The sequence below is a fragment of the Trichomycterus rosablanca genome, chromosome 7 (assembly GCF_030014385.1).
Source record: "Trichomycterus rosablanca isolate fTriRos1 chromosome 7, fTriRos1.hap1, whole genome shotgun sequence".
Lineage (NCBI taxonomy): Eukaryota > Metazoa > Chordata > Actinopteri > Siluriformes > Trichomycteridae > Trichomycterus > Trichomycterus rosablanca.
Window position 1 is genome coordinate 18,308,545 of NC_085994.1, and position 26,532 is coordinate 18,335,076.

Below are 26,532 nucleotides of genomic sequence, written 5' to 3' on the forward strand. Positions count from 1 at the left end.
ACATTATATCTAATAAATGCTGTTTTTTGAAATTTCAAACATATTTTTTCTTTCAGCTCAGTTGAGAGTTGCATATTTCTTTGTATGATACATATACAGTAATGTTATTGGTCTAGATGTCTACTAAACTATTTTAAAGCTATAGCATTATAGATTATTGCTATACAAAAAGCCAATAATGACTAGATTATATTTGAATATTAATGTGCCACACATTTTCAGCAATTTTTTTGGTTTGAAAACATTAATGGAAACAATAAAATGTGGTTAGTTTTTTTTTTTTTTTGCACTGTAAATTTTCTGCCACAAGGTTAAAAATACAGCTTTAACAAAAAAAATATATTTTGACCATATATTGGCTTCTTAAATTCAGCCTCATTTGTACACTAGTACACAGTAGGTGCTAGTGCTGAGGTGATGACCTTGTTTTCTTCTGTGTTAAAACAGACAATATAAAGTTCTGTGAACAATGAGCTCATGATTGGTAAATTAGCTAGCTCACACTGATCTCTTTGGAAACAATATGTTGCTCCTGCAAACCCCATGTTTCTTGTTTTTCGTTCTCTTCCTGTTTCTGCACTTCTTTGCTCAGCACCTAAGAAAAAAGAAGAAAAATAAAAGAGGACAAAAAAGATAGGGAGAGAGAAGGAAACATAGATAAAGAGTTTATGTTTGGACAAATTACATTGGCCTGGCATGGTCATCTCAGTTGTAAAGCATTATAGACAGTGTCACACTGTTAATTATTTTGACATTCCTTTGGTACATTAATTTACAACAAGATACAAACCTAACATCTCCATCTATAATTCACCGCTAAACATAGTGCAAAGTCATGTGTAAATGACACATTGGAACAGGCATTAAATGATGGCTTTACCTCTGAGTCCAGTCTTTCTTCCATCTTGATAAAAGAGTCAAAAAGGTTTTTGTAGAGGACATTTTTACGAGTGCTGGCATCACTGGGTGGCAGGTAGCTGAGTACAGATTTACCATGGTGGCGATACATGGTCTGCACAACACGAACAGCCAGTTCACGCACCGATGCTGCGGAGTGGTCCAGTGCACCAACTAGAAACTAAACCCACATAAAATTGTGCTTGTTCATTTACTTTTATTACACTTTTTTTAATCACACGTATATTCTATCAGTAAATTAAATTTTAGTATTTTACTAAATATATACTTCTTATGACTAACCTTTCAACTAAAATTTTAAAGAACTCTGTTTGACCATTGATGCACAATTAACAAAGTAGCCAACGAGTTGAGTTAAGGTTTGCAAAAGTTTCGCTTCTCACTTCTTCTTAGTCATGTATGTGGGCAAGGCTATAATGAGAACTGAGTAGTTTATAATGAGGAACTAAGTAGCTTTAGTAGTGTTCTTATTTGAGGTAAAATTTCCACCACAAAAGACTTACAAATTACTGCTTTTACAAATCTTTTTTTATGCATTTTTCCCATTTTTCTCACGATTTTTAGCGCGTCCAGTTTTTACCAAATTGCGTTATGCTTCCTCTCCACCGGAGCTGACCCCGCTCTGGTGTGCTAGCGTGTTTTACCGCTGTGCCACTCAAATCTGTTTTCTGACTAAATACTGCTGCAACAAGTGGAACAATGTTAATTTCACTATAACAGTAATAATAACAGTAAGCAATTCCTCAACCTATTTGCTTTCACATTGTACATAACAGACCTATATGCTTTTACATACAGTGGGGGAACAAATATACAACAATACACATAACAAATTGTTAAAATAATTCCATTGCAAACATCCAGATTCATTTTTTGCAGAATTATGGACCAAATTTAACCAAAGAGGACTAAAATGATGAACAATAATACCTTCAGCAACCAGTCAGAAGGCAGGTAGAACTGAACCAAAATATGCGACTAAGAACAAAAATACATGGATAGATGACATTTGTGTCTCCATTATTTTGTCTTCTGACATTTCTTAAATGTTGTCAATTTTGAAATATCAATTTATTGTGTAGATTTTCACCTTTTTCACAGTCTCCTTCTTGCTAAAATAGTTTTAGCCATGGTCAAAAATGTGCATCAGATTAGTAACTATCCTTTTTTTTACACATGAAATCCACAGTTAAAAGACTTTTATGTATGGTAAATCAAACTACAAGCACTACACAGTTTAGTTTGCATTGAAACAGCCATGAATCACAAAACACATGACAACAAAATATGATACGTTACATGTTACATTTAAAGCAGGTATGCATTGTGCATGTTTATTACACACATGCAAAACTTTCAGTGCACAGGTTAAATAAAACATTGCCTGATTGACCAGTTCGTTCATAATTTTGTTTAGAAAAATGACTTAGCTCAGTATGTCCTATTCTTCCTTTATCTCTCTTGTTCCCACACTTGCTCTTTATTTTCCCATACACTGATGCTATTCATAAGCAACCTGTCTCTCTTCCTCTCATTTTAATTACAGGAAACCTAATCGCGTCTCTGCTCGACGCAGCAGCTCATCTCCCAGGAAACGAGTGGAAGGAGGGAGGTATTTATCAGCGTGGACCCCTTTCTGTAACCCAATGCGACCCCCTTTCGACAAGACTTTCTGTGTGGCTGCACCAGAACGCATGAATAAATAAATATTTTTTAAAAATACTTTCTGAAATAATCATATAAGTCAAAATAGAATTCACTGCTAAAAACAAATGTAAACATTTTTTAATTGAGTAAAAAGAACACGTGTCTGAACAGGCCTTACTATTGCCTAACCATATTTCAGACAGTTATCTCTGAGCTCCTATCACAATATATCCATTACTCAAAGTAACTTGTGCTTCTGTGTAAAAGACACTAACATGGAATCTAAAATAGACTACTGTTACATTATCCTTTGCTACAGATCAAAGGCTACAGTTATCTTTGCTAGCAACAGATTTACATACAAGCTAGAGTTATTACACAAACTTCAAATGCTGATGACAGTTAAGTGTGAAAATTCAACAGCTATTGTAGCGGCAGAACCTGGCGTTTGCCCACCAAACATTCCTAAGGTTGCACAGGTGCTTAACACACACAAAGTAACTCAAACAGAGGACAAGCTACAACCTTAGTCAGACAGAATTTGGGTAAAGAGGAGGGCAATAAAAGGAGATAATATGGAAAGAAGACCATGAAAAGAAAAAGGAAAAAAGGGAATAAATACAGAAAGACTTCCTTTCGATGCTTGGATGGTTTACACACAGCCCAGAGCAGAGTTCCACAATATAAGTTGCTGAAGGATTGGGTCTTAATATGTATGAGACCAGCAGTGCTGCCTTACCTGAGTAGCCCAGGGCTAAAGAGCCTGTCATCAGCACAACATGCTCTTTATACAAAATATCTCTGTTTTAAGCTAATTCCTTTGAAACTATTCTGAACACTGTCATACATGAAGAAAGACTTAATATATAAGAGTCTTCTGCAAAAAAAAAAAATTAGTTAGTTGAAATCATTTAGTAGATGCTTTTGTACAAAGTGACTTAGAATTGTGACTTAATACAATCCAAGCAATTAAAGGTTTTGGGTTTTGCTTAAAAGGCTTACTAGTCCAGTACCTTAACTGCTGAGCTACCACTATCCTATTAATAATAAAAAATAATAATTAAAAAACACCCTAAATTATTTTTAAAACCTCGAACATATCTTTTGTTATCCTATTTCATAACAATTTCAGCTTGTGATCAAATCCTATGCACATTTCAGAGAAGAAGGCTGTCTAAATTCTTAGATACATTAAAATGCTGCCTACTGAGATGCCTTATTCTGACAGATATTCTGACCAAATAACTAGGAGACATCGATTGCTTCCTCAACTGCAAAAGCATTTCCAGCATTTCCAGAGTTATTTTCCAGCATGACTTCTTATGATAAAAACCATACTTTTAGATTATGATCATTACTAATTCAAATATGCCATTTGTGATTATATTTTTAGTTTCCTGTATGCTACACCCGTAGCAATATGGATTTATATCTTAAATTGGCCAATTACGGCTTTGTTTTTAATTGTGGTGTCTAAATTTTTTCTTACCTGTTTTTTTGGTTTTTTTTTTTAGGAAATACAGGTTTTTAAACATATATTTGTGATCGTAAATATATACATTTTGTGTATGTTCATATACAAACCCCCAAAAACTTGGTTGTCACGGACAGCGGACCAGCCTCTCACATTGTGACAATCAGTTTTGCACTTTCCGTTTTCTATCCACTTTTTTACTTTTTTTTATTTTGGTCACCAGTTTTATTTTTCTTTATTTTAGTTATTTCAGGTGCGGGGCTTCACTTTATGCTTTAGTAGGTAATTATAGATTATTGTTTTAACTATAAACACATAACACCCACTTGTAGGACCTTTGTGAAAGAGCTAATTAGGTTTGTTTTAATATTAAACATTTATTTAGTTGACACTCAAAATGCTTGTGTATCAAATAACGTGTACAATTTTTGAGGAACATATCCTAAGTGTTCTTTTTGTGTAAGCTAACCTAGCACTTATTTTACTGAAGTTTTGGTTTTCTCTGTTCCTCCTACAACTGTACTAAACTGCTTGGTTAATCCCTTCTGCAAAATTTACTAATGAAACATACTGCCTTTTCATATCTCTGTGGTTGCAAACTGGATGAGCATACAGTAAGTGATAGCTTTAAAAACTAGCATGCCAAATGTACTTAAAATAAAGTGAGATTAATGTACAGTATATATACTTAGACACATTGTGCTACTGGGGTTCTTCTTAGAGGCAGGGAAAAGAAGACAGAGGAACCGATAAATGCAGCCAGTGTTGCCTTGGAGTACCTTTGGGACTAGTCTCAGAAAGTCCTTAGTTGACCCAGCCAAAGCCCAGACTTAAGCCCAATTTAACATCTCTGAAGAGACCTGAAGATGGCAGCTCAAATACACGGCTGTTATTGCTGCCATAGAAACTTCTACAAAGTACTGAATAAAGTGTCAACTTTTGTTAATAAGAGACTTCAGTGTTTGAATTTTAATTAATTTTCAAAAAGGTCTTTGGGTTGGTCTAAAAACTCAAATAGTGAAAGCCTTAGTAGCACATTTATGTCTGTGAATTGCATTTCTAGCTTTTACACTATGATGTAGCATGTTTAAGTAATAATCAAGGCAGCAGAAGATGAAATGAGCTAAAAGTTTACAAGAGGTTCAGGCGAGTCATTTGGGACACGGCCTAGGTGAGGTCATTTTTACATCAAATAAAAGTAAGTAAGTAACGTCTGTACCCGCATGATGTTGTCAAGGGTGAAGCCAGAGTCATTGGTTCCAAGCTGTTGTAAAAGTGTGTCCTGCAATTCAAGCGTGCTGAGGGTCAAACGTACAGGCATGCTGCTCTTTATGGGCTTTACTAGCTCAGTGGGCACCAGCTGCAGGGCACGTACTTCCTTATATAATGCCATCTCCTGCAAATGAAGAAAGAAAATGACACCTAAGAAAATAAAAATTGGACAGACATACCTGCTACATGACCATGAGTTTGTTGGCCATCCTATTTCAAAACCATAGACATTAATATAAAATTCACCTCCCTCTTTTGTGGCTATTACAAGCACTGCAATTATTGAAAAGCATTCAACTACATTTTAGTGATAAAACCATTGGGATAGCATGTACTCATGGAATGAACTTCAAAACTCGCTGACAAGAATAGACAGTCATTATTATTATTAAATTCAAATTTAAACTTATATACATATACAGTGATCAGCCATAACATTAAAACCACCTCCTAGTTTCTACACTCACTGTCCATTTTATCAGCTCCATAGTCCATCTGTTTCTCAACATACCTTTTGAGCCTGCTTTCACCCTGTTCTTTAATGGTTAGGACCCCCACAGGACCACCACAGAGCAGGTATTATTTAGATGGTGGATCATTCTCAGCACTGCAGTGACAATGACATGGTGGTGGTGTGTTAGTGTTTGTTGTGCTGGTATGAGTGGATCAGACACAGCAGTGCTGCTGGAGTTTTTAAATACCATGTCCACTCACTGTCCACTCTATTAGATACTCCTACCTAGTTAGTCCACCCTGTAGATGTAAAGTCAGAGACGATCGCTCATCTATTGCTGCTGTTTGAGTTGGTCTTCTTCTAGACTTTCATCAGCGGTCATAGGACGCTGCCCACGGGGCACTGTTGGCTGGTTATTTTTGGTTGGTGGACTATTCTCAGTCCAGCAGTGACAGTGAGGTGTTTAAAAAGTCCAGCAGCATTGCTGTGTCTTATCCACTCATACGTGCACAATACACACTAATACACCACCACTATATCAGTGTCACTGCAGTGCTGAGAATGATTATAGGTAATAATGAGGCAATATTACAGGACCAAATGAAACCACTGGGTAATGAGGTGGGCCCATATTATCCTGGGTGCTGCAAATAGTATTAGTGTTCCCCACTCTTGCTTAGCACATTTAAACATCACTGAACCTTTATACAAACCCTGTTTCTCGAATGTTGTAAAATTTTGTACAATGCATTAACAACATAAAATTGCTGTTGCTGACGTGTTTGTCAGTGAAAACATTAAAATGTTATTAAGTCTGTAGTAAATGTTGGTTTAGAGATGAATTTACTTAATCCCAAAACACATTCATTATTTTATTTTGGTATAATGAATTTTGTGTTTTAGTTATTATTACCTTAATAACCCTACACTAATCATATGATGTGCAAAAGAAATGAATGAGTATCAACAGCTCTACAAAGCTCTATAATGAAGAAATTAAATCTACACTGAAAAATTCTAGTCAGAATTAATGTGGTACATTCATAGTTGGTACATAAAGTTTTATGCTTTATAGCAGGGGTGTCAAACTCATTTTCACCGAGGGCCACATCAGCATTATAGTGGCCCTCAAAGGGCCGATTGTAACGTATCCTGCTGTGATTGCAGTCTGTTGTTTTTCTTGGAGGCCGAATTCTGCATTTATATTGTCCTACTTTACCACAGACACGGCCTCATAACACAAAAGACGCACCGGTTTCTCTTCCTGAAGCACAAACTTGTTTTCATTTTCATTAAATTTCCTCCTTATGCTTAATTTTCTTAATTATCTTCTTGTACATTTTAGGATCATGTGTAAATATGTGTAACATCATCTACTGGCAGGCTGTGTCACTTTGCAGGTCACAAAATCAGCATGCATTTTGAAAGATGCAGTTTGTTTAGGATTTTACAGTGTATTTTTAAGACAATCATTCTGCCCTCACTAATAGTTTATCCCCCTTTCTCAGCTAGACAGACAGACAGACAGACAGACAGACAGCTCCCTTCAGAATACAGTCGGTTTATTTGCTCCCCAGCTGTGTGATACACTGTGTGCATCAAAATGAATTAAAAATACAAACAATAAAAACAATAAAGAACTTAATACAGTAAAGGCACACAGCTGTAGTCAAGTGTTACATCTGGTACAATATGAGATTTAACCAAACGTAAAATAACGCTAACGAGTAAAAATGTTGTGTAAAGATACTAATTGCTATAGTAACGTAACAACAGTATTTAATTACGGTAAATTTTTAACTCACTAAACATTTACTAACAACTGAGAATATAAACGCCACTACTTACATACGATGCTTTGGTATTATACTGAAAGATAATGATTTGTATTTATTTATTATTGTTTACATTACTGACTACGCTACTTCGCGTTCTCTTTGTCGTAAAAGTCACATGGCTTCTTAGCGAAGGTTAAAGTTAGTTGCCATGACTACGATGTCACGGTTGTCTCTTAAAGGCGCAGGTGTCCCGTTAAATTATAAGCGCATCTCTGTAACGACTCGAACCATCACAACAATCATACAGTCGTTAAACCTCCCGTGGCGGGCCGGATCTGGCCCGCGGGCCGTGAGTTTGACACCCCTGCTTTATAGTAATGTCATTACTGGTCAGAATTTGTGCTTCATTACGTCTCTGGTAAATCACAGGTCTATGTAAGCTGAGGCAACATTAGGGAATTGGATTTGGATGCCATCAAAAATCCAACAAAAGCTCCATTCACATGTTGGATTTTTGGCTGATTTAATTACAGAGGTGATGTGGCAGACCAGTAAGGCTGTATGATCTAAGAGCTGCGTCGACATAAAGACAAGCTATGAGTCAGACAGGGACTACTGGCCAACACTCTGAGATAGGGAAAAAGTTCTCTCATACACTCAGCAGGCATGAGCACATACGCCAAAATACTGGCAAACGAACTGGTTTAGGTCAGAAATCACAGTCTCACGCTACATTTCTACCTAATTTACCAGTTCTGCTGGACTGGCCCTGACGAGCGCGTTAATAAGTGCACTTCCCAGTGGCTAGGCCCTCTTTAGACATAGTCGAACATGTGTGTGTAAATACTCAACCAGCCAATAAAACCACCTGTGCCACCTGAGTGCCAGAAAGCTGACAGAATTTAAGATACCATAGTCAGTATATTAAAGCTCTTCCTGTATACATTAGTCTTGTAGTGTATTTCAGTCTTACCTTTATACTACATTTAAATTTTTGTCATTTAGCAGACGCTTTTATTCAAAGCAGTCTATGCAATTGAGGGTTAAGGGCTTTGCTCAAGAGCCCAACAGTGGCAACCTAGCAGTGGTGGGACTTGAACCAGTGACCTTTCGATTAATAGTCCTGTACCTTAACTTCTACATTTTCAGCGTTTAGCAGACGCTTTTATCCAAAGCGACTTACAGTACACAGTCTAAGCAATTGAGAGTTAAAGACCTTGTTCAAGGGCCCAACAGTGGCAACCTAGCAGTGGTGGGGCTTGAACCATTGTCCTAAAACATGATGCAAAATATCCAAATAATTATTGTAAACAGATGAAGTTACACACAAATCTACAGACAAAGGGTTTAACATGCTGTCATTGCTCCATATTTATTAAAAAAAAAGGGGAGTCTCAAAAATGAGCTCTCTAGCTCTGATCTTAATTCGTGTCTAAGAGGTTGGAAATGTATTCAATGGCATTTCTTTTTTTTTTTTTTTCTCCATCCTTTTACTAATGCTGGTCCCTGCTCCTGATTGAAGAGGATGAGGCTGCTCCATGCCCCCTCCGAAACGTGCACAGCAATCGAACATCTTATCACCCACACTTGACGAGCGCAGTGCAGTACAGCGCTGTGCACGGAGGGCCACACCCCCTACCGCACTCCTTCCTCATCTCTGTGCAGGCGCCACCAACCAGCCAGCAAAGGTCGTAATCGCACTAGTCTGAGAGAGAGTCCCCATCCGGCTTTAGTCCCCGCCCCTTATCTGAGGCCAATCGTTGTTCATGTAGCCACTCAGCCTCAGCCGGCAAGGCAGAGCCGAGATTCGATACAATGTATTCAAGATCTCAGCTCTGGTAAACAGCGTGTGTTTTACCGCTGCGCCACCTGAGCGGCTTTCAATGGCATTTCTAACCTACAGCATTTACCAAACACTAGGGGATGGCTGAAACAGCCTAGCCATTGGGAGGCACACTGCTGTGCTCTCAGTGGTGGTCAAAACCTTGAATAGAAATAGGATGGTTGCATTAGGATAGGCATCCAGCATAAAAAACTGTGCCAAGTCAGGTATGTGGATCAGATGTGCTATGGCAACTCTATATGTAGGAGTAGCTGGAAAAAAGTGAGGTAACTAGCATTGCCAGTTAGTCTTCCGCTGTTGGGAAGCCCTTCAACGAGTGCACACTCCACCGACCCATTCTTATTTACCCATACTTCGGTAGATTTCACGGAAGTCACACACTGATCTCTGCGTTCCTCCACTTAGGTACAGGCACCTTGTGTCCTTAGGCACTGCTAATTGTAACTGCTAGGGAGCGTCCAGCCGACCGGTAGCAGAGCTGAGATTCAAACTCTATATATTCATTGTGCTTTAACCTCTGCCAGTCTCATATTGAATGATATTTATTTGATTCCATTGGCAAAACGCCTACAACTAAGCCCAGCACTTGAGGGTTACTGTCAATAAAAGCCCAACAATTTAAACTTCAACTTTTTATTATTACTTCAGAACATTACATGCTAAGCACACCCCCTGTGTTTTGTGTTTCTGCTTTTGTTGTTCTGCCTTAATTAGTTAGTAATTTTCCCATGTCTGTTCTTTGTTACAGGTGAAATAATGTAGAATTAAACCCTGCAATTCTCTGCATTGCTGTACCATGTATCATGCATGCCTTGTTTTCTGGAGTTTGATTACGGATGTGACCGTGGTAACCCTCTCTGCCATGCGTTCTGACAATGATCTTTTATTGGCCCTAATGAAAATTGGTTAATCTTACATGAATGCATCCTGCTTTCTTATTTACCTGCCTGACAGAACAGCTACCATAGATTAAATGTGTTCTACTAACAGTATCTCACATCTCACATTTCAGATTTCTCACAGTTTGAATTACTTCAAGTGAAAAAAACATATTTGCACCTCTGTGTTTAACTTGTGTCCTAGTTTTGTACAGTTTGTGCTTATGACAATCCAGTCAGACAATTTTTTTTATTACTAATGATCTTTTTATTTGCCCTAATAAACATCCTGCACCCGCTTCCTCCATTACCCCCTGTCAGATGCAGTAGGCACCTTTAGATACTGAAGCCAAAAATTGTAAAAGGCTTTTCAAAATGTTGGCCTTCTTTTTTTAACCATTCTCCATGACTTCTAGCACAAGTAAGAGCACACATGTTGGTTACCTGTATGAAAGCGATGGCCAGTGTACGAAGTCTTGGTGTGGAGTCGCCAGTACGGGAGAAAAGGCTTGGCCAGATCTGCTCCACACAGTAACTGATTTCAGATCTGCCTAGCTGGTGAGAGGACATGAACTCACTCAGAATCATTCTCAGCAGCTTCAGTGATGTCTGGAATACCTGGAGAAGATAATAACTAAATATAGTGAAACTGTACATTACATGTACTATTTACCTTCATCCTGGAATATTGAGTGCAAAGCAAAGCACTCACATCTTGCTCCACCATACCACCTACAATATACTAAGCAGAAAAGTACAGTGTATCACAAAAGTGAGTACACCCTTCACATTTCTGCAGATATTTAAGTATATCTTTTCATGGGACAACACTGACAAAATGACACAATGAAAAGTAGTCTGTGTGCAGCTTATATAACAGTGTAAATTTATTCTTCCCTCAAAATAACTCAATATACAGCCATTAATGTCTAAACCACCGGCAACAAAAGTGAGTACACCCCTAAGAGACTACACCCCTAAATGTCCAAATTGAGCACTGCTTGTCATTTTCCCTCCAAAATGTCATGTGATTTGTTAGTGTTACTAGGTCTCAGGTGTGCATAGGGAGCAGGTGTGTTCAATTTAGTAGTACAGCTCTCACACTCTCTCATACTGGTCACTGAAAGTTCCAACATGGCACCTCATGGCAAATAACTCTCTGAGGATCTTAAAAGACGAATTGTTGCGCTACATGAAGATGGCCAAGGCTACAAGAAGATTGCCAACACCCTGAAACTGAGCTGCAGCACAGTGGCCAAGATCATCCAGCGTTTTAAAAGAGCAGGGTCCACTCAGAACAGACCTCACGTTGGTCGTCCAAAGAAGCTGAGTGCACATGCTCAGCGTCACATCCAACTGCTGTCTTTGAAAGATAGGCGCAGGAGTGCTGTCAGCATTGCTGCAGAGAATGAAAAGGTGGGGGGTCAGCCTGTCAGTGCTCAGACCATACGCCGCACACTACATCAAATTGGTCTGCATGGCTGTCACCCCAGAAGGAAGCCTCTTCTGAAGTCTCTACACAAGAAAGCCTGCAAACAGTTTGCTGAAGACATGTCAACAAAGGACATGGATTACTGGAACCATGTCCTATGGTCTGATGAGACCAAGATTAATTTGTTTGGTTCAGATGGTCTCGAGCATGTGTGGCGGCAATCAGGTGAGGAGTACAAAGATAAGTGTGTCATGCCTACAGTCAAGCATGGTGGTGGGAATGCCATGGTCTGGGGCTGCATGAGTGCAGCAGGTGTTGGGGAGTTACATTTCATTGAGGGACACATGAACTCCAATATGTACTGTGAAATACTGAAGCAGAGCATGATCCCCTCCCTCCGGAAACTGGGTCGCAGGGCAGTGTTCCAGCATGATAATGACCCCAAACACACCTCTAAGACGACCACTGCTTTATTGAAGAGGCTGAGGGTAAAGGTGATGGACTGGCCAAGCATGTCTCCAGACCTAAACCCAATAGAACATCTTTGGGGCATCCTCAAGCGGAAGGTGGAGGAGCGCAAAGTCTCGAATATCCGCCAGCTCCGTGATGTCGTCATGGAGGAGTGGAAAAGCATTCCAGTGGCAACCTGTGAAGCTCTGGTAAACTCCATGCCCAGGAGAGTTAAGGCAGTTCTGGGAAATAATGGTGGCCACACAAAATATTGACACTTCAGAAACTTTCACTGAGGGGTGTACTTACTTTTGTTGCCGGTGGTTTAGACATTAATGGCTGTATATTGAGTTATTTTGAGGGAAGAATAAATTTACACTGTTATATAAGCTGCACACAGACTACTTTTCATTGTGTCAAAGTGTCATTTTGTCAGTGTTGTCCCATGAAAAGATATACTTAAATATCTGCAGAAATGTGAGGGGTGTACTCACTTTTGTGATACACTGTACATGGTCACCCAATCTTTTTTTTTTACAAGCACACACAAAAAGCTACTGGAATTGATTTCATTTGACAATATGAATACCAGGTGATGTAGGACATACAGAAAAGAATAAACAGTGCTCTGCTTGAAACAGTTTATTACCATTTTAATAAACCTAATTAATGATGTTTTATTAAGTCTGAACACAACACAAAACAAAAATCATCATGCTCATTGGAAAGCAGCCACAAGTGATGTAAAGCACACTGTTATTAGACTTTGGAGCAGTGTAAATCTGTATAAATGCATCATGTCCACTCCTTCCACTTGGTGAAAGTGGAATAATTGTCTAGGGATTTTTATCATTTAGGCTCATTAGTTCCTAAGAATACGTTTCCTAATGCTACATCATGCATTAAAAATGTAAATAATTAAAAGCTTTTAACCATGTGGCAACAGTTTAAGAAATGCCCCTACCTTCATCATGACAATAGATGCCTGCACAAGAAAAAACCCTTAATGATTAAATGGAACTGCCAATATAATTAAGTGAAACAGCCATCACTGCCCAACCTTACTACTACTACTGAGGCTAAATAAAAGCTAATCTAATCAAACCACTAAATCATGTTTTATCTCATTCTATAAAATGTTAAATAATGTGTCCATTTGTGAGTGTACAGACAAAAACCCATTTTTGTTGAACTTTACTATTGTGGCCACTTCATACTTGGAAAGATAAATTGTTAGAAGTAAAGATAAGCATTGTTGAAATTTCAAACCCAGAGTTTTACGAGATGGCGTGACGCAAAACTGTCATTAACAGCAGTTACAGAGGCTGACTGAAGTCAGTTTAGTGTTTGCCTAGCTAAATGGCTCTAGGGAGAGGGATTTGGGAATGTCTACAATACTGGGCCTGCATTGTTCAGCTGCTCAGTGCTGCTTTTTAAGAGTTATAAATGAATCCCTGATCCGAGCTGAAGGTGTATAGGATCACATACCAGAAGTTTACCATAGAGGATTATTCAGACGTGACAACTGGATGAATACATTACAAACATGTACAAAAACATAGTTGAAATCTAAAAGAAAAGGAATTGGGCTAGAGATTACTGACATATAAACCAACTCATGTTAATGCTCATAGTTTTGGAATAGCGTGTCAAACAAACTTCACATACTTCTGGACCTGTCAGTACATCTGTAAGATGATGTTTGCCCTCTTGCTCTCCGGCAGGTGCTTCAGGAGCCTCCGGACTAAGACCAGCAGATTGAGGAACAGCTTTTTCCCCAGAGCTGTCTCCTTACTGAACTCTGTCCCCCGTTAACCCCCCACATCTCTCCTCCTGGTAAAGGGTGCACTACAACCCTTTTCTGCATTACATATATCTCATTTGTACATACCTCATACCTCATTTGTACATATCTCATTTGTTCATAATTTCCACCTATACCCTATACATCTGTCTATTATGTTCATAGCTATACCGTATACATTCGTCTATTATGTTCATAGCACCTTAATACGCATAGCATCTTAATCTTAATCTGCATCTTAATCTGTAGGTTCATAGCACCTTAATCTGTATATTAAGTCTATAGCACTCCCATCTGTATATCATTCAATAATATATTCACCTGTATATGTTGTTCATGTGCGTATCCTGTAAATAATGTATATCATAGACACATCATTCGAGAGGACATGAAGGTTATGATACGTCAAGTCTGGACCAACAGAAGAGCTACTGTAGCTCAAATTGCAAACGATTCTATTACTGGTGATGAGGTGAATCTGACACAATACAGTGCATCAAATCCTTCTGGGAATGTACAGCAGGTCAGTCAAGATACCCATGCTAATCCCTGTCCACCAACAAAAGCACCGACAATGGGCATGAAGACATCAGAACTGGACATCAGAGCAAAAGAAAAGGTAAACTGGTCCCACGGGTCTTGTTTTCTCCAAGATCAAGTAGACAGCTGGCAATGTGTGTATAATTTATCTGCAGAAGAGATAGCACCAATAGCTTCCAATTGTCTGTTCCAATGCCCACTGTTTAAACTGGACCAAGGAACATTCTGTATTTTGTTGCCTTTTTCTCTATACAATAGCAGCCATTGTGTATATTGCAGACAGGATTATTACATCCTCTTCCTGGAGGCAGCCACTATTAAAATGATATCCATGATTGATAAACCACTGTTTATGCTAAATAAATACATTTGCATTGGCATCATCCTGTATTTTGCACCCTTTGTAATGCTGTTATCAAATCTGTTAGCAGTTTTTGCTAATGTTATCAAGTTTGCGTGTGTTTTCTTTACATTTAATGGAAAATTACTTCACAAGCTTATATTTGATAAAGGTTAATGTGGCTAGAACTTTAAATTAACAGACAACAATGCTACTATATGCAAAATAATTTTAAGGAATGTGTTAACACAGTCTTTGGTTTCTCACTTAAGTCCATCATTTTAAACACGTGTCATGTTGCCTTTTCTAAGATAAAAGCACATAAAAAAGTGACAATGTGAAAGCATCTAAAGGAAAGTTGCCCCTACAACCCCATGAACATGACAGAATATACTGTCATTAGCATTTGACTATTTCAAATAAACTTTCTCTAAATGTTTAGCAAATTTAAAGAGGTTTTTTAAAATAAAGATAAAGATCACATTTATTAGGATGGGAACACACTTACCAATAAGGATTCATTGATCAATACTTAGCAAAACAGCCTCTTTTCAGTTTTATAATATTTTAAAGGTCAGTGATATATGTTGCATTGCTGAAAAATGAGAAACCTGTATTTAAATAAAGTCATCAACTTTGTCTATTGCATATAAATGTATGTTGTATATGCATATATTAAAAAATGTTTTAAGTTAATATACTTGGGCATGAAACAAGCACCCAAGAAAAGCTATCTTTTTTAAGTCTTTTATAAGAAAGAATAGGTCCAGACTTGCCACTTTGCCAAATATGCATCAGTGAATAATACAACAGTTTAAGAACAACATTCCAGAAGGTGACTGCAAGAATGTGGTATATTTTACCATTTATCATGTATAATATCATTAAAAAATATTTTCATAAATAGCAAAACATAAAAACCACTACGAACTTGGTGACTTTCAATCACTTATACTGCACTGCACTAAAAATCAACCTCATCAATTCGTCTCTACTAAGTTTTTATTCTATAAGAAAATTATTTTCTTCATTACAAAGAAATTAACAAATCGTGGTAAACAAACTTTATTTACTATAAATGTGCTTTAAATGTCTATATTAGTTAGAGCCTGATGTGTCTATCAGTTACAAAAGTCAAAATTAATAAGGATTTCATGCACTAGTACATAAAGTGGTGAAGCACCTTGTGGTGCTTTTAAGTACAGAACTTGACACTAATTGTTGCTACCATGAAATACTAAATTCTCTGAAAACAGTGAACTTACTAACACATTTAGCTACCAATACTTAAAAAAAGCCCATAATACTTAAAACTGCATAACTAATAACTGCCCTAATTCATAAAGCAAAAAATCTGGAATCAGCTATAAAAACCTCTCAACCCTCTCAACTCGTTTTCCTGCTATCAGCGGAGCTTACCAATTGACTAAAAGGTTCCATATATATTTTATTATTATTGTTGTTGTTGGTTTCTGCTGTTATTATTATCATCATTGATATTAACTACCACACATGGAAAACAGACAAGACAAAGATACAGACTTGAGTGATATGTGACTTACAGATGAGACTTTATCAGTCAGTCCTTTTTTGCAGAGGAACACAGCTGCCCTCATCATGTTTCTCAGTTCAGCTTTAGGGGTTTCTGATGAAACCTCCACCAGTTTCTTGTACACAGCCAGCAAGGCATCCTCTCTATATGACCAGGTCTTTGAATACGCACCAGCCACCTAAGCAAAAAGAAAAGCGGTGAACTAGAGCATATTTCTTACAACAACAATTAGTCCAGTCGTAGATGATAACTACAACCGATAAAAGTTAATCCTGAAATTTGTTAGCAAGTCAGTGCAATTTGTTTAAAAAGAGGATTGCTTTAATTGGCTTATTGCCAAGATATTGCATCTTGAAATCCCTTCCTACCTTTATTTCGACATTGGAGATTGGCAGTGGGTTTAGATCTGCCCTGCCATTAATGGCTGGCAGAGGGCATGGAGGTGCAGATGACTTACGATTAATAAGACAAATTAAAAAGACCACCACAGTCATTCACTGCACCTGGGAGAGACCTTTAAAGGCCATTCTTGTTAGGCTTTTGCTTGATGGCATATTGGGTTTTCATTGTATTATGTCCATGCCTCAGTGACACAAGCAATACCTCAGTGCCACTGGCGCATATACAAGCATGTGGAATGTTTTACTCCCTGATTTACAAATGCATTTGACTGTCTATTCTATTCTCTCCACTTTGGGATGCAGATTTTATTTGGATTGTTTGTTTCTTTCATTTACTTCTGTTAATTTGGCACAATTTTGTAATTTAATTTATAATTTAACTTTTTTGCTAAATTTTTCACCATGTTTTGCCACAGTATTGTTTTGGCTCGGTTAGGCATCCTGCATATTAAGGTCATCCTCCCTGTTCTCACAGGCACGGGGCTACACCTGTCACCTCAGTGGTGCCCTACCCTGTTACAGCCATGATTCTAAGGCAGCTCACTTTTTAAACATACTTTGTGTTCTGGATGCTGTCAACACAATATTTGCTCCAACTGTGCAAAGCTCTATGAAAAGGTTCTGGCCCAGGCAAGCGCATTTGCAACTGAGTATAAAGACACTAAAAACTAAAATAATAAAATAAGTTCTGTTATTATCACTGACTATATAGATATTTACCTGCAAAATGGCCTCTGTTAAAGTAAACTCATGAATTCAATGATTCAATGGCACAAACATAATTCAATTTCTGGATGTATTCTAGTTTTTATTATTTTAGGTAAATTCCTGATAAGCTATTAAAATACTTGAAATTACTCACCAGTCTGTCTCCATAGATCTCTATGGGCAAAAGAGCCTCTCTCTGGGCTTTCTCTGAGAGAGGCTCTGGTTCTCCAGTGACAGCATGACTGAATGAGCTATTTGGATCTGATGGAGTAGGCGTTTGTTTAGCCTGAGTTTGAGGATGATTTCCTGATTCCTTCCTCAGGGCAGGTAGAGGCCTCTCATCATATGGCAAAGAGCTGACCTGACAAAAAATATATACAATAACTCTGCACTGGCAATAAACTCTTTATACTAGTTTTTAGATAGATGCTGAAATGTCAATATGTCAACAAGTTTAGTTTAGCCTTACTTGTTATTTTACATACATCAATTAACAGCCCTTTATTTCCACTATATTCTGCTATCTAACTATTGTATTTAATTCATACTAAATTGTTTAGTTTTTTAGTTTTTCTATAGTGCACTTATCATCTTCCATCACCATTTCTAAAACATATAAATTCATTGTGACTGCTGACACCTGTATACATGTAATATTTTTCCATGTAGTATAGCAGGGGTATTCAACTAAAATTTAAAGAGGTCCAGTTAGAGAAAATTTCTTGAAGCAAAGGTCCGGAATGTTTAACTATATACAGTATATATATATATATAAGCGACTTACACAATGAGCAACTGAGGGTTAAGGGCCTTGCTCAGGGACCCAACAGTGGCAACTTGGTGGTGGCGGGGCTTGAACCAGCAACCTTCTGTTTACTGGTCCAGTACCTTAACCACTGAGCTATCTATATTTGTTATATATAAGTAGCCTAGTAGTTGTATCAACATCTGCATGTAATCAATAACTGACTGTCAAATCAGATGTTTGTTTATTTATTAGGGTTTTTAACGTCATGTTTTACACTTTGGTTACATTCATGACAGGAACGGTAGTTACTCATTACACAAGATTCATCAGGTCACAAAGTTATATCAAACACTGTCATGGACAATTTAGTGTCTCCAATTCACCTCACTTGCACGTCTTTGTACTGTGGGAGGAAACCGGAGCTCCCGAAGTAAACCCACACAGACACGGGGAGAACATGCAAACTCCACACAGAGAGGACCCGGACTGCCCCACCTTATCAAACCTTTCTCTTATCAAATTAAGAGAAAATAAAAATAAATTGTGCTCCAGTGGGAAGTAAGAACAGAGATGAGTCTCTCCATCACGGATTAAATGCTGTATTTTCGCTGTACACGTTTCTTTTTTGGAGAGCGCCATTTGTCTCCTATCTCACTCGTCTTTTTCTCAGCTTTCTCCTGCACAGTCGTCTGTATCTCTCCCTTCGTTTTTTCTACGTTCGCTATCTTTCTTTTTCTTTCCACCGTCTTTTCACATGTAAGTCGCCTCTAACTCTCTCATCTGTCTGCACTGTAGAGTCGCAGTGTTTACCGGCTGGAATGCACAGACTTGATTGGCTGAGTGGTGTCACGTGATTGGTCTGTGCGTTTTCCCATCCGCTAAACCGCTACCGTAAAGACTACAAAAGCTGCGCCGGTTAAAATAGAAGCGCTCCGTCAGGTTTCAAATCATAACTTTCTGTTTTGGCTGTAGGTCCGGGCCCGTATGGGACAGCTTCTGGGTCCGGATCCGGACCGCGGTCCGCCTGTTAGTGACCTCTGTAGTATAGGAACAGCTTCTCCTGAATGCAAAATAAGGGGAGCTAGAACTAGCATTTTTTATAATTCTCTCTTAAACAGATGGCAAAGAAAGGTCTATGTCTCTCTCACACCACACTGGACCAAAGACAGACAAAGTTATTTAACAAGATATTAAAACAGGGCTACACACACCTCCAATACACAAGAGTGCAGCACTGGATATTTGGGAGGTAAATGTAAAAATTAAAGAATATTTATCAGTGCACTTTAATTTTTTTTTAGAAACTGTCTGTAATAGCTTCCTAATTGGATAAAGTATTACTATATTAACTCCATGTCTACTGTGTCCACTGGATATACTTATGTATTGTCACCACTCACAAATATGATTTTACCAAATCCCCATAGCTAAGGTTATAATGCTATTACCTAAGATGTTTGTTTGTTTAATAGGATTTTAACGTCATGTTTTATACTTTGGTTACATTCATAACAAAACAAAGTTAAACATGATTCATCAGTTTAAGTTCAATGTCAAACACAGTCAAGAACAATTTTGTATCTCATTGTCAATGAAGTTTTGGGCTGTTTTTCTCTAAAGGGCCTTTGGAATCATGTTAAAATGCAAGAAAAGAGTTAACAGAAGAGGAGCAATGAGCACAGAAAAGCTAAGGTGATTAAGTATTAAAATTTCTTGCTCTGTATTGTTTAATCACAAACATTAGAGAAAGCTTGATACTGTTATTTGACTATAGGAAAACTTAACAAAGCTCTAAAAGCAGGGGGTTGTGCACATGATTTTATTTATTTTAATGATAAGGGTTTGCATTTTCATACAATATATTTACTTCAGGTCAGTTTATTAGTTCATCATATTTTGTTGTAGGATGAAACAGTCCTTTTGAAAGTCTGTCTGCTTTTTGGACTGATCAGGGTTTAAACTTGGCTGATACCTAGTTCTCGTTTGCTCTGTGAAGAAGACAATATAAAACCCCACTATTTTTTTCCATACTTATAATAAAGTATTTTTTTACATGGGACATGGGTGTCATTTTAAAAGTTTTTGTTAATAATGTCTGCAAGGTAAAATGTGTTTTTACTGAAAGACTTACATTAGTTTTTAAATGCTGAGGTGATGTGGGAGGAGTTGCTGCGTGTGTGTGTTGAGGGCTTATTGTATTAGATGAAATCTCTTTGTCTTTTAGCAAAGGCTTCTTCTGCTTCTTCTTCTCTGGTGTTTCATTGAGATCATGTTGCAGTTGTTGAACAGTTGGAGAATAAATGCTACACTCAGACACAGTTTCTACCATTCTTTGGATCTGTAACAATAGAAGTAAAAGAACAATGAAAGGTTGTTTCATCACTCTGTGAAAGTTATAATTAAATAAACTTAAATAAACCTGATGCATGTCAAGCAGATCATGTAGCTCTAGTTGCTGGTATACTCTAAGCCTGTATGACTCCATCTGCTCTTTCTTCTGTTTGGCTGTGTCATAGTCTTCTCTCTCAATGGCACTGTGCTTCTCCACATCATACCTGCCCAAACACTCCCCTACCTACACCACCAAAAATATATCACACAAACAAACACACAGAGAGACAAACACACACCCGTTTTTCTTGGAAATTATTACTATTAAATTGGGATTTTAAACTGAACTGATAAATACTAATTTACATATTAATTAAACATTCAAAGACAGAATTGCCCATTTGAATGTTTAGGTTAAAGAGGAAAAGCGACATGAAATGACATAAAATGTGTGTGCATGTACTGTACAATGAGTGGAAGCACATCTTCACCTTACAAATAAACTTGAGATGTTAAGAAGGCAGTTTTAACCATAGAAAAGCATGTAATTAACATTGAGTGAGTGAGGTGAGATGAGTAGAGTCCACTAGCATGGACCTCAAAATCTTAAAGATCAGGAGAGATTCTGAACTGATAGCCTCAGATGTGTTCTGTATTCACATTAAGCATTATAGTCAAAGACTGAGCTGGTATCTTAGCAAATTGACGCTGTAACAGTTTTGGCACACATGCATATGATTTTTATTGACTTAGCTAGGCTATTTACTAGGGGCAATTTAGAGTAGCCTAACTGCATTTAATTTTTGCAATGACATGTAGATCACTTAATCAGCTTCTGATGTAAGGAAAGATGTTAGCATAATACCTTCTGTAGATCTGCAATAGCTTGCTTAAGTTTTTTGGCAAGGTCATATCTTTCTAATCGGACCATGTCTTGTTTCCTATCATCCAGCTGGCGAATTATGTGGGCAACCTCAGGGTCCTGATACATGTCAAACGCCAAGTCATCCAAAGGTGAGACAGAGTCAAGTTTATACCTGCAAGTAAAGAAAAATCTGAATATTTTGTCTTAACATGAATTCATTACAGTGATGGGTAAAGACAGAAGCTTAGGCTGCCCAGCACTCCAGTAAAAAAGGAAACTTCACAAAACCACTAATATAAAGTACAAAAACATTTACCCTGCATAAGAGCCATCCAGTGCTGAGCTGTTCTGTGTGTTGCTGAGGTACTGATCAACCAGGTTATTTCTGTTCAGCTGGAGGAAACCAAGAATTACAGAAAACATAAGTAATTAATGACATTAATTGTGGGATTAAATTCAGGTGGAAGTGTTTCTATGTATAACGGCTTCTTCCTTACAGAGTTGCTGGCACCTCTGTTGGCACCTGCTCTCTTTCTCTGAAACCATGATGCCGGGGTCGATCCAGTATGGAATTTTTTTCCCCTTGGAACCTCAGCTGGGGTCACAGGCATTTTTTGCCTATTAAGATAGAACCATCCTTGAAGAACTGGCTGCTCCAGAGGTAGCATGACGTCTCTCTTTGGAGTGGGCTCCACAAATGGATCCATGCTGGGTATGGGCTGTGCCAGTTGGTGAGGTGGGGTGCTGCTTGTTTATTGCTGTCCCCGGGCTGTTCTGGGATTCCATTGTTCACTTTTTTTTGTGGTTGTCACAGGTGCTCTAAGCAGTTATTTTTCCATACTGAGACAAATCATTTTCTATCCACTTTTTATGTTGCTGTCTGTGGGTGTTTTTGTGTCTTTCATTTGTTACTTCGTTTTAATAAGTATCCTGTAAATTGGGTTAACTTTTAATTCTGGAAAGTGCGGGCATACACCTGGCACCCCAGTGGCAAGGCACAACCTGTCCTGTTACACATCATGGATTTTTTTCAAATACCTTCTCTAAATAAACTAAGGATGCGCACGGTACATCCATGGTATTTGTAATTTAATACAGTGTTCACAGTACAGTGAGCAATAACATTTTCTTTTTAATATACTCTGTTACCATATATCCACCTACATTTTACACGAGATGTTTTATAAAAGACATACAAAACCTTGCTAAAAATGTACAAACTTTAATAGTACAAACAACTGAAACTAACAATTAACAACGGTCCTTTATTTTGACTGTTTTTGCAGCATTGTGGTTTCATTAATATCAATATTACTTTTTAGAAACCAGTCTTAAAATATTTGCTTATATGCTTTGGGTTGTTGCGTTGTTAAAATGATGATCGCTGTAGAGTTTATTGCTTTTTGTTTATTGTTTCTCCTGCTTTTATTTCCCCTTTCAACTCTTTGTAAGTGACTACAGGCATTTTTCCTATGTTTCGCATCTTTAGTCTGAAAGAGCATGCTGTAAAATCTGCAGGGATGTTAAGATATTTGCTATGACTTTTTCCATTCAAGCGCTTTGGTGTTTGTGCCCTAAATCTATGGAAAATCCAACACCTTAATGTACAATATAATAAAAATACAAATACAAAGCAAGTTGCATCATGATTTATTTAGATGCAGATATTGCTAATTTTACTGTTTCTGGTTCAACAATTGCTACCACTATGAAAAGACTTTTCACACATGAAGGGGTGAGGGAAAAAAGTACAGAATGAAAACAAGTAGTGGCTCCAGGATTCATCTGTCTGCAGTTTTATCTGGTTGTTTACACCTAAGGTTCCTGTTACCATCCAGCTATCTGCACTTACAACACACAAGCATGCTGAATGAACTGTCATGCACCGGATTGGTGCATCAAGCTAAATACTGCTACCCCCTAGCGGCTTTAGGTTAGGTCCACACTAATAATCAGGTTTTTAACTGGACCACTAAGCTCTTGCGCCTACATTGTCTGTTATCAGCTGACGCACTTACTACCTAGTTCCAGACTGCCTCTGGAAGTTTATAAGGAGACTAACAGTTTAGGATTCCATAGTCAGACAGCCACACAGAAGCCTAAGATCACTGTACAAATTGCCAAATGTCCACTGAAGGAGTGTTAGCACAATGCTGTTCTACTCTGAAGCAGTGAAAACATGCTTTTTGGGCTAATTACTCAGCCTTCCATATTTACTGTGTCAAAAGAAAGGATTTAGTGACAAAAGAATGCTACAGTTGGCTTCTGTCAACTGTAAAATTTGGTGGAGGAGGAATTGTTTATGTTCCATTGTTCATTCCACCGTTTTGTGCTGCAATGGAATTATTATCCTCTTGAGTCAGTGAGATGTACCATATTAACAAAAAAGCCTTTCTTGTACTTACCGTTGGGCTGAAATTGTTGCAATCCACTGGGTCACCTAATATATTTATAGCCACCAAAGCAACCTAGGATTATAGAAGAGAAAATATATATAAAACATATGGCCAAAAAAAATTGTTTTTTGGTCTTTTAAAATGCAGGGCATTAGAGCCTTGGAAAGAAGTTAATAAGCTAAGTCGGTTCATTTAATCTATAATAATTTTTGTAAAAGATTATGTATTGTATTATTATGTTTGTAACCTACATAAAACATATTTCATGTTGTTGCAAAAAATAAATCTGATTCATCATACAAAATTATAAATGAAGTAAAAAAATGACATATACTTGTGAGACATCTATGTTGCAGCATTCATCAAAAGTACATGGAACAGTGGTCTCCTGCCAAGGTTGGGGTAAAAACCCAAACTGTTATCTTATGGCCAAATATAATCCAAGAACTACCACAAGTCTGCCATGGGGAACCCTGTCTACAATGAAGCAAGTTTGATATAAGCTTCCAAAGGATCATGCAAGAAAACTTCTGTCCCTGCTTTTTCACTGTCATTGGCAACAAATCATTTTTTTCGTTTTCATTAACCGCTTTATCCTGGTCAGGGCCGCAGTGAGACCAGGAAAACACTGGGCGCAAGGCAGGAATACCCTGGACAGGGCACCAGTTCATCACAGGGTTTCGTCCCCCACCGACATAACCAATCATGTCTGTGTAGACGCCCATGCTGCTGGTACCAGCAGTGCCTGATTTCCAGGGGTTTGAATCCTGGGCAAAGAAACATAGAAGCTAAAATAATGGGTCATAAATTAATGCTATACCCCTAGACACTACAGTACATGTATACAATTAAAGTGTGAATTGTGTCGTTCTACCTGGTTATAGATGTTGTATTGATTGACATGATTTCGATGAAAGGTAAGCTTCAGATATGTCCCGACAGCATCTAGATGTACTGACTTCAGTTCTCGTGCTCTGAAACCCGTCTTCTCATTATTGGAGAGTGACACGTACCTGCATAAAAGAGTAAATAAAAAAAGGCTTTGTTACAGGTGGGTTAAAAGCATTATTTGGATTTTTTCAAACTTCTGGTAAAAGATGTCACATAAGACTATAAATCTTTCCCTCCATTGCTCAGATGTTTAGGTTTTGTGCTTCCTTACAACAATTTATGTGCCTTTGTGGCAACATTTAACACAAAAAAACTCTAAATAGCATCCCTGCCATAAAACCCAACATTTTAACCTCCTGGCATACACATTTTAAAGTGCCAAATTTATTATGTGGATATTGTATGTGGCTAAACTTTTGTAGCATGTATTCATTATACTGTAGAGTACCTGTCAGTAAGCCATCACCTGCCTACACTGTTTCTCTTTTCTGATGCTGTTTGTTTATGTTTAACATATGCCTCTATTAACCTGTACAGATGTGTTTGTACTTGTGATTGTCACTTTAATGTCAAGCTTCTTTTAAGTTGGGGTTTTCTGTTAATTTAACCACTTCTGCAGATGTTTTACTTTACACTAATCAGGGCGGCACGGTGGCTAAATGGGTAGCACTGTTGCCTCACAGCAAGAAGGACCTGGGTTCGATCCCCAGGTGGGGCGGTCCGGGTCCTTTCTGTGTGGAGTTTGCATGTTCTCCCTGTGTCCGCGTGGGTTTCCTCCGAGGTGCTCCGGTTTCCTCCCACAGTCCAAAGACGTGCAAGTGAGGTGAATTGGAGATACTAAATTGTCCAAGACTGTGTTCAATATAACCTTGTGTGAACTGATGAATCTTGTGTAATGAGTAACTACTGTTCCTGAATGTAACCAAAGTGTAAAACATGATGTTAAAAACCTAATAACTAAGTAACTAACTAACTTTACACTAATCGAGTTAAATACTCGAAAAAGCTAAATTATTTTCTAATGAAAATAGGTTGCAATGCAGACGCAATCACTAACCCGAGTCTGCGGAACTGCTGGACATCAGGAGGAGATGCTGGTTCTGGCAGTCTGTCCCCAATGTGGAACTCAATTTTAGCTGAAATCAGGTACTGATGAGCTAGCAGCTGTAGCTTTCTGATTTGACACCTCTCTACCATCTGCAGTGTGATTTCCTGGGGGAATGGACAGAACCTAAACACAGCAACAACCAGACAACAAAATTAGTGTGTTCCTATTGTCAGCAAAATTCATAGTTCTGTACTGAGTCATACAGGGATGATTTAACAAGAGTTTGAAAATATGTCCATAGATTTAAATGACACTATATGAGTTTAATGTCTTTTAGATAAAAGCAGTGTTAAATAAATTCTATTTAATGGTAAATAATGAATCATACTTATTAGGCTGCATTTAACTGAATAGTTACTACTATGAAGGGTTAGTAATATTTTTCCCTATTTTTATTAACTGCTCTACTCTGGTCAGGCTTGTGGTTTGTTCAGGGTGCCAATCCATTGCAGGGCTGTTATTAATCATTTAGCCTACAACAAATATTTTTACAAAAAAAATGTGCAAACGTTATTACTAATGTCACTAACTTTAGCTGCATTCGAGCACTTTTAACACCCCTCCACTTTCTTTTATGCTGTCAACAGTCAATAAAAGCAAATCTGATTAAACAGCACTGCAACCTGAGAGGGTTTACTAAAATCCTAATAATAATAATAATAATGTGCCCTATGATGATAATAAAGCAAGCAACATTTTAAA

At 37.8% G+C, this 26,532-nt stretch overlaps 1 protein-coding gene and 1 long non-coding RNA gene across 3 annotated transcripts in view; one reads left to right on the top strand and one right to left on the bottom strand.

Annotated features, from left to right (window-relative positions):
* The window catches only part of cep104 (centrosomal protein 104), a 41,615-nt gene that overhangs the window by 13,012 nt on the left and 2,071 nt on the right, over window positions 1–26,532 (bottom strand). The window contains exons 3-15 of one of the 2 annotated variants that reach the window (XM_062999087.1): window positions 25,780–25,953; window positions 24,706–24,844; window positions 23,841–23,903; window positions 21,752–21,828; window positions 21,436–21,607; window positions 20,659–20,814; window positions 20,371–20,577; window positions 17,646–17,852; window positions 16,393–16,560; window positions 10,709–10,882; window positions 5,259–5,435; window positions 881–1,078; window positions 503–595 (exon numbers count right to left, since the gene is read on the bottom strand). In XM_062999087.1, coding sequence (XP_062855157.1) covers window positions 503–595; window positions 881–1,078; window positions 5,259–5,435; window positions 10,709–10,882; window positions 16,393–16,560; window positions 17,646–17,852; window positions 20,371–20,577; window positions 20,659–20,814; window positions 21,436–21,607; window positions 21,752–21,828; window positions 23,841–23,903; window positions 24,706–24,844; window positions 25,780–25,953 — 2,005 coding nt within the window. Of the gene's footprint in view, window positions 1–502; window positions 596–880; window positions 1,079–5,258; window positions 5,436–10,708; window positions 10,883–16,392; window positions 16,561–17,645; window positions 17,853–20,370; window positions 20,578–20,658; window positions 20,815–21,435; window positions 21,608–21,751; window positions 21,829–21,932; window positions 22,195–23,840; window positions 23,904–24,705; window positions 24,845–25,779; window positions 25,954–26,532 lie in introns of those variants that run through there. The other variant, XM_062999088.1, reaches the window with a different exon arrangement.
* Window positions 21,521–22,505, top strand: LOC134318259 (uncharacterized). Its single transcript, XR_010013365.1, has 2 exons — window positions 21,521–21,584; window positions 21,660–22,505. It is a non-coding gene; the product is annotated as an uncharacterized LOC134318259 (long non-coding RNA).